Here is an 8,035-nt window from a genome sequence, read left to right on the forward strand (position 1 = left end):
TCATTGCCCCCTGGGGCTCATCTACCCCTGTCCCCCTCATCCTCACCCTGCTGATCCCTTCCTTCGCCGCTGCTGCCACCCTCCTGCCGCCTCCTTCCCTCCCTCCCTGCCCCGCCCACCCCCACCCCCCAGGAATATATTCGTCACAGGCTAGAGGAGGAGCAGCGACAGCTCGAGATCCTTCAGCAACAGCTGCTCCAGGAACAGGCCTTGCTGCTGGTAACGGGGTCCCTCAGTGTCCTCGGGAAAATGCCATCCTGAGTTGCTTTCCCGCACTGGGATGGAAACACATCAGGGAAAGGGGCTTCCCAAGACCAGGGAAGCAGCTCCTGTCTAGGCAGTAGAGGAAAGGAAAGGCCTGCCTGCTCTAGCTTACATGGCCACACTCTGCTGAGCCCTCTCTCCCTACTGTTGGGCCCAGGAATACAAGCGGAAGCAGCTGGAGGAGCAGCGGCAGTCGGAGCGGCTCCAGAGACAGCTGCAGCAGGAGCATGCCTACCTCAAGTCCCTGCAGCAGCAGCAGCAACAGCAGCAGCAGCTCCAGAAACAACAGCAGCAGCAGCAGCAGCAGCAGCAGCAGCAGCAGCAGCAGCAGATCCTACCTGGAGACAGGAAACCCCTGTATCATTATGGTCGGGGCATTAATCCTGCTGACAAGCCAGCATGGGCCCGAGAGGTATGCTGCCTCCCTTGTCTCCTAAGACCCCATCCTACCAGTCTTTGCCGGAGGAACATTGTGAGAAGTGGTTGCTCCACAGTAAGGGCACTGAGGAAGGGAGGGAGTGGAGGTTGTGGGACTAGAGCGTGTGGAGGAAGTGAGAATCTAATGTTGAGACCAGAAGCAGCCGCTGACCTGCTGATGCCCTACTCAAATCACAGGTGGAAGAGAGAGCTCGGATGAACAAGCAGCAGAACTCTCCCTTGGCCAAGACAAAGCCAAGCAGTGCGGGGCCAGAGCCCCCCATTCCCCAGGCCTCTCCTAGCCCCCCAGGACCTCTTTCCCAAACTCCTCCTATGCAGAGGCCTGTGGAGCCTCAGGAAGGACCACACAAGGTAAGTCCATCCCACCCATGTCCTAACACAGACATGGGTGGCTTTGCTTACACCCATGAGCACATGCTTGCATTCACCGGTGTCTTCTGTGCACCACAGGGCACATCCCCTGCACAGGTGACTTCTCTAGCTTTAGAGTCCCCTTATCTTTTGATGGGAGCAGGAACTTTTCTCATCCCAGACCCCAGTCTGCAGGATGTGCCACAAAGCAGGCAGTCCACCCTTTCTGGTCTTTCCCTGCAGAGCCTGGTGGCACACCGGGTCCCACTGAAGCCATATGCAGCACCTGTACCCCGATCCCAGTCCCTGCAGGACCAACCCACTCGAAACTTGGCTGCCTTCCCAGCCTCCCACGACCCTGACCCTGCTGCTGTCCCCACACCCACTGCCACACCCAGTGCCCGAGGAGCTGTCATCCGCCAGAATTCAGACCCCACCTCTGAAGGGCCTGGGCCTAGCCCTAACCCTCCATCCTGGGTCCGGCCTGATAATGAAGCTCCACCCAAGGTAAGTATAACCCCAAAACCAAGAATATATCTCTGAAGTGGGAGGAAGAAAGCCAGGCGGCCATGGAGACACTGCCTGTCAGGGTCAGCATCCAGTGGGTAGAAAGACAGACCAACTATAGGAATGTGAAATGGCCAGAAGTCTTAAGGCTTCCCTTATCCCAGTGTAGCCATTCTTCAGCCTCACAGCCTGCTGGACATAGTAACTTCTCTGAACCTGTTTGTTTCTCCACGAATGCTGAGGACTGCAATCCTCAGGTTGACAGTGGAATCGAGTGTGTGCCATGTCCATGTCTGCACAAGACTGACAGACAGAGCTTGTCAACTGCGCTCTCTCTCCAGGTTCCTCAGAGGACCTCGTCTATTGCCACTGCCCTTAACACCAGTGGGGCTGGAGGGTCCCGGCCAGCTCAGGCTGTCCGTGCCAGGTACACACCACCAGGGGGGTCATGATGTGGCAGCCTAGGGAGTGAGAGATAGAGGGACTTGGCCAGGTTATCTGCATAGGGTCGGGGCAAGCCCCAAACCAGGCACCTCATCCCCTCCCTGTGCCACCACGACCCGCCCCGGCACCCTGTGCTCCCTCCACAGACCTCGCAGCAACTCCGCCTGGCAAATCTATCTGCAGAGGCGGGCAGAGCGAGGCACCCCCAAGCCTCCTGGGCCCCCAGCTCAGCCCCCTGGCCCGCCCAACACCTCTAGGTAATGGAGTTGCCCCCCACTTACTCTCACCTCTCACTTCTGCCACCTGCTTCCCTGGTGATGGCTCCTCCTGCAGTGCAGCTTGACACTCAGGGCTGGAAGAACGTCTCTGATGTGAATTCTGTCCCTTCATAGTAACCCTGACCTCAGGAGGAGTGACCCTGGCTGGGAGCGTTCAGACAGTGTCCTCCCTGCCTCCCACGGCCACCTCCCTCAGGCCGGCTCCTTGGAGCGGAACCGAAACCGTGTGGGAGGTATGTCAGCCCAGGCCCAAGCCTTCCCTGGGTCTTGGCTTTTTCTTGACCAACACCAAAAACAGAGTCCATTTCCTTCAGTTGTTTAGGACCAGAGCACCAAAGGAAACAAGAGGGATGTGAATGGGTTTAGTGCCCGTGGTCAGCCCAGGGCATGGGCCTGGCACTATACTGTAGACATCTGTGACTTTCTGTCTCCCACCCTGCCATGCAGCCTCCACAAAACTGGACAGCTCCCCAGTGCTCTCCCCTGGGAACAAGGCCAAGCCTGAAGACCACCGCTCAAGGCCAGGCCGGCCCGCAGTAAGTGATCCGGGGCAGGCTGTGGAGCTTTCCCTAATGTGAGAGGCTAGGGGAGCTACTGACCTTACACAGCACAGCCATGTTACTAACCTCACCATCTCTCCTGCTTCCTCCTGGCTGCCTTTCTTCCTCTGTGACCCTCCCAGAGCTATAAGCGAGCGATTGGTGAGGTTAGTGAGGGGCTGCTGGGAAGCTGTCCTTTGTCCCCTGCCTGTGCCTACACTGGCAGGCAGGCACCCTTCCTTGGTGGTGCTTCTGCCCGAGCCCTACTGCTTCCCCCATCTCTTCTTCCCTGCAGGATTTCGTGTTGCTCAAAGAGCGGACTCTGGATGAGGCCCCTAAGCCTCCCAAGAAGGCCATGGACTATTCCTCATCCAGTGAGGAGGTGGAGAGCAGTGAAGATGAGGAGGAGGAAGGCGATGGGGAGCCATCAGAGGGGAGCAGAGACACTCCCGGGGGCCGGTATGGGGTATCCTAGGGCAGGGCCTTCCTCATCAGGACAAGCAGAGGAGAGATTTAGGGAAGGAGGGAGCAGGGTTGAGCCAGGTTGGAGGGATCAGAGTGAAGTTGGTAGCTCCCCCCTTCCACTGCTGTCACTGTGGGACCCTGTCAGATGCCCCTCTGTTTCTTTATCAGCCTGGCTGAGGGCCACTCAGAAAGGACCTGAGTCAGTAAGGGCTTTTGAGGAGGCTGAAAGCCAAGTCTCTGGCTGTCACCTGCTTCCTGTGGCATTGTATGGCAGGCAGGACCTGGAAGGCCCCACCTTCATCTTTCCCACAGCAGTGATGGTGACACAGATAGCGTCAGCACCATGGTGGTTCATGATGTTGAAGAGGTATCCGGGACCCAGCCTTCATATGGAGGAGGCACCATGGTGGTCCAGCGTGTGAGTGGGTCTCCTTACCCTTGCCTTTTCCTGCAGCATGCCCTCTGCGGCCCTACCTGACCTTTTCTCTGTTCTCCAGACTCCTGAAGAGGAGCGAAGCCTGCTGCTTGCTGATAGCAATGGCTACACAAACCTGCCAGATGTGGTCCAGCCCAGCCACTCACCTACTGAGAACAGCCAAGGTCAAAGCCCTCCAACAAAGGATGGAGGCGGTGATGTAAGTGTGCTGGGGCAGGCGGGTCAGCAACTGAAGGAAGAACCCTGGGGTTTGCAGAAGAGTGGGTGCTAGGAGCACTGTGACAGGTGCAGCCAGGACTGTGACCTTAACGGGGACCTGAGATCCATCCCATAGAAGAACGAGGGCCACAGACCAGGGCCACACGTGTATCTTGACTATTCCCTCTCCCCCCACAGTACCAGTCTCGTGGGCTGGTAAAGGCCCCAGGAAAGAGTTCATTCACCATGTTTGTGGATCTAGGGATCTACCAGCCTGGAGGCAGTGGGGATACCATCCCCATCACAGGTGAGGACAGGAGGAGCCATCTGCCTTGAGGCTGGGGTACAGAGCGAGCCTAGATAGGAGCTCTCTGAAAATAGGCATGGGGCTGGAGAGATGGCTCAGTGGATAAAAATTTCTGCTCTTCAGAGAGCCCAGGTTTGGTTCCCAACATTCACTTAAGTCAGCTCACAACCTCCTGAAACTCCATGTTCAGGGAATCTGATGCCCTCTTCTGGTCTCCATGGGTACCAGCATACAGAGACAAGCAAACAAAAAAGAGGGTTGGGGGTGTTGTCAGCGGGGGACTTGGGGGTTGCTCAGAGTGGCTGAGGAAGCCAGGCAGAGGTGGAACTTGTGAGTGTTGGAGGCAGATGTTGAGCCAGGCCTTGGCCTTAAGCTCAGGAGTTCTTCTCTCAGTGCACCTCTGTTCTAAAGTCTCCCCATTCAGAGGATCTTGATGTGCCAAGATAGGTGGAGGGGCATAGGAATAAAAGTAATTACTGAGGGGTTGCAGCCCACCCTCTCTCTTCTTTGGTAGCCCTAGTGGGCGGAGAGGGTGGTCGCCTTGATCAACTGCAGTTCGATGTGAGGAAGGGCTCTGTGGTCAACGTCAATCCCACCAACACTCGAGCTCATAGTGAAACTCCCGAGATTCGCAAGTACAAGAAGCGATTCAATTCCGAGATCCTCTGTGCAGCCCTCTGGGGTAAGCCAGGGCTGGAAAAGGTGAAAGTGGTCTGGGCACAGCCTCCATGCTCCTGGTCAGGGGAGAGCCTGGATGTGCCTCTGACCTGTCCAAGGATTCCTGTTGCAGGGGTCAACCTCCTAGTGGGCACAGAGAATGGGCTGATGTTGCTGGACCGAAGTGGGCAGGGCAAAGTGTATGGACTTATTGGGCGACGACGCTTCCAGCAAATGGATGTTCTGGAAGGGCTCAACCTGCTCATCACCATCTCAGGTGTGTGTGAAGTTTGGGGACGGGCTTAACTGTGGCTTGCTTGTCCTCGTCCTGGGAGGAGGACAGTGGTGGTCAGACAGCACCATGGGATGCAGCAACAGGGCCTTTGATAAGAAGGGATGAGAGAGAGAGAGAGAGAGAGAGAGAGAGAGAGAGTGTTTGTCTGTCTGTCTGTCTGTCTGTCTGTCTGTCTGTCTGTCTGTCTGTGTGTCTATGTATGCTTGTCGGTTCATCTTCCAGGGAAAAGGAACAAACTGCGGGTATATTACCTGTCCTGGCTTCGGAATAAGATTCTACACAATGACCCAGAGGTGGAAAAGAAGCAGGGGTGGACCACCGTGGGGGACATGGAGGGCTGCGGCCACTATCGTGTTGGTGAGGATGCCACGGCACGGTAGTCAGGGAGCAACAAGTTCTGGGCTAACCACTAAGAAGTCCTCAATGCTCACAGTGAAAGTCACTGAATCGTGTGTCCCCTCACCCCCTTTTCCTGCCCTCCAGTGAAATATGAACGAATTAAGTTCCTGGTCATTGCTCTGAAGAACTCTGTGGAGGTGTATGCCTGGGCCCCTAAACCCTACCACAAATTCATGGCCTTCAAGGTAATCCCAGCCTCAGCCACCAGCATGTTCCAAGGTTCTGCCCCTCCACCTGTCTTCCCTGAGCCTTCTCTCCTCCACAGTCCTTTGCTGACCTCCCTCACCGCCCTCTGCTGGTGGACCTGACAGTAGAGGAGGGCCAGCGGCTCAAGGTCATCTATGGCTCCAGTGCTGGCTTCCATGCTGTGGATGTTGACTCTGGGAACAGCTATGACATCTACATCCCTGTACATGTGAGCTTAGCAGGACTGTGGGACGAGGGAGACCAACCCATTCTAGACATCAGACGTGAGGACCCCACCCAGTCTACCTTCTTCTCCCTAGATCCAGAGCCAAATCACACCCCACGCCATCGTCTTTCTCCCCAACACTGACGGCATGGAGATGCTGCTTTGCTATGAAGATGAGGGTGTCTACGTCAACACTTACGGGCGGATCATCAAGGACGTGGTGCTGCAGTGGGGAGAGATGCCCACCTCTGTCGGTGAGTGAAGGACACCCCAAGCTGCTTGTTCCAAGGTGATTAGGACCAAAGCCTCCTTACAGCCCTTCACCATCTTCTCCCTTCAGCCTACATCTGCTCCAACCAGATAATGGGCTGGGGTGAGAAGGCCATAGAGATCCGCTCTGTGGAGACAGGCCACCTAGATGGGGTCTTCATGCACAAACGAGCCCAGAGGCTCAAGTTCCTGTGTGAGCGGAATGATAAGGTGAGGCAATGTATCTCTGAGAGGAGCCTAGTCCTGGTCATGGGCCGCTCTCCAGACCTTGCTCTGGGCAGGGATCTGGAGTGTGGAATGGTTCTGCTGTTCTGAGGCTGTCAGAGCCACACCATCCCCCCTTACCCCACCCCGTGGGCTCTGTTGCCTTTACCCCAGGGACCTGATAACACTTTGCCTTTCCTTGGGGATGGAGAGAAACAGGTGTCATCCACTTCCTCTTTCGTCTCTCTTCCCTGCCCACCCCCACACTTTAGCCCTTGGTGATGTCTTTTCTATTTCATCCAGGTGTTTTTTGCCTCAGTCCGCTCTGGAGGAAGCAGCCAAGTTTACTTTATGACTCTGAACCGTAACTGCATCATGAACTGGTGACGAGGCCCCTGGGCTGGGGCTCCCCACATGGACCCAGCTCTGTCCCCACAGCCAGACTACCCAGGCCGCCCCTGCCCTCCCACCCCCCTTGGGCTTTTGCTTTTAATGGTTTGATTCACTGGAGCCTGCTGGGAACGTGACCTCATATTCCTGAAGCTTTTGTGATCACGTGACCATCCTTTCTCCCGACATTCTCAAAACTGCCTTTCCTTAACTTCTGGGGGATGACACAGCTTCCTTCCCCTTACCAGGAATTGAGTGGGACTTGCTCCTCCCTTTTCTCTACAGAAGAGAGTGCTTGGGGCTTGGACCCCTTACCCCATTGCTGCTGACTGAGCAGGGCCCTGACCCCTTTTTTGCACGCCAGGGGAGCCGGCTCCCCCCTTGAATGTACCAGACTCTGGGGGGGGTATTCACTGGGCCCTGGGTTGGGGGGGGTCACCAGCCACTCCAGGGGCAGGGACCATTTCCTCATTTCTGAAAGCACTTTAATGATTTCCCCCCTCAGTCCCCAGGGAATGGAGGAGGGACCCCATAGCCAAAACATTCCCCCCTTTCCTCCCCACCCCCACCCCATCTTTCCTCTTCCCTTCCCTAGAGGGAGAGGGCTCAGAGCTCCCACCCTCTATCCTCCCTTGCTTGCATCTGTATATAGTGTGAGCAGCAAGTAGCCCTTCTCCCTCCTGTATCCTTTCTCAATGTAGTGGCCTTGGATATCCCCTTTGTTAATAAAGACAATTCAACCAGCTTCCACCATTTTGAAGTCCTATCATTGTTCTCTCTCAGTCCTGGATGCTTTCTAGGGAGAGCTTTGAGAGTTGGAACTGCAGAGGGTAGAGGAAGTGCCAGAGATGAAGAGATAAGGTGGACGCTGCGAGGCCTAGAATCCTAGACGACATGGCAGAGGGGGCCAGGTCATTCTCAGTCCTATCCCCGAAGGATCCTTTGAGAATATTTAGTTTTTACCAGCCCCAGCAGGGCCAGGCCAGACTTCAGGCTTCAGTGTTTCTATATCTAGGTCTTGTAAAACCTCATTGGCTATCAACTAGATACACATTCTTTAGGTTAAAAGGAGCCAAGAGCAAAACTGAACCAATTGGCTCCAAGTGCCTGACCAAACCACCCACTCATCTTCTACTATCCCCAAGGAGTCAGACCCACTCACGTGACCACACAACCTCTCC

At 55.8% G+C, this 8,035-nt stretch overlaps 1 protein-coding gene across 14 annotated transcripts in view; it reads left to right on the forward strand.

The window, feature by feature from the left end:
- Positions 1 to 7,607, forward strand: part of Mink1 (misshapen-like kinase 1) — a 52,528-nt gene extending 44,921 nt beyond the window's left edge. Inside the window, exons 14-34 of one of the 14 annotated variants that reach the window (XM_006246717.5) lie at positions 133 to 219; positions 422 to 676; positions 880 to 1,053; positions 1,297 to 1,560; positions 1,902 to 1,987; positions 2,151 to 2,261; positions 2,397 to 2,515; positions 2,730 to 2,818; positions 2,965 to 2,988; positions 3,117 to 3,280; positions 3,602 to 3,704; positions 3,784 to 3,921; positions 4,119 to 4,227; positions 4,742 to 4,909; positions 5,018 to 5,161; positions 5,402 to 5,536; positions 5,663 to 5,763; positions 5,844 to 5,993; positions 6,085 to 6,244; positions 6,331 to 6,470; positions 6,768 to 7,599. In XM_006246717.5, the coding sequence (XP_006246779.1) occupies positions 133 to 219; positions 422 to 676; positions 880 to 1,053; positions 1,297 to 1,560; positions 1,902 to 1,987; positions 2,151 to 2,261; positions 2,397 to 2,515; positions 2,730 to 2,818; positions 2,965 to 2,988; positions 3,117 to 3,280; positions 3,602 to 3,704; positions 3,784 to 3,921; positions 4,119 to 4,227; positions 4,742 to 4,909; positions 5,018 to 5,161; positions 5,402 to 5,536; positions 5,663 to 5,763; positions 5,844 to 5,993; positions 6,085 to 6,244; positions 6,331 to 6,470; positions 6,768 to 6,851 (2,805 nt within the window). In that variant the 3' untranslated portion in view covers positions 6,852 to 7,599. Of the gene's footprint in view, positions 1 to 132; positions 220 to 421; positions 677 to 879; positions 1,054 to 1,296; positions 1,561 to 1,901; positions 1,988 to 2,150; positions 2,262 to 2,396; positions 2,516 to 2,729; positions 2,819 to 2,964; positions 2,989 to 3,116; positions 3,281 to 3,454; positions 3,705 to 3,783; positions 3,922 to 4,118; positions 4,228 to 4,741; positions 4,910 to 5,017; positions 5,162 to 5,401; positions 5,537 to 5,662; positions 5,764 to 5,843; positions 5,994 to 6,065; positions 6,245 to 6,330; positions 6,471 to 6,767 lie in introns of those variants that run through there. The other 13 variants (XM_006246716.5, XR_005489826.2, XM_063269035.1 and 10 more) reach the window with 13 other exon arrangements.
- Positions 7,608 to 8,035: the final 428 nt, after the last annotated feature.

The sequence above is a fragment of the Rattus norvegicus genome, chromosome 10 (assembly GCF_036323735.1).
Source record: "Rattus norvegicus strain BN/NHsdMcwi chromosome 10, GRCr8, whole genome shotgun sequence".
Lineage (NCBI taxonomy): Eukaryota > Metazoa > Chordata > Mammalia > Rodentia > Muridae > Rattus > Rattus norvegicus.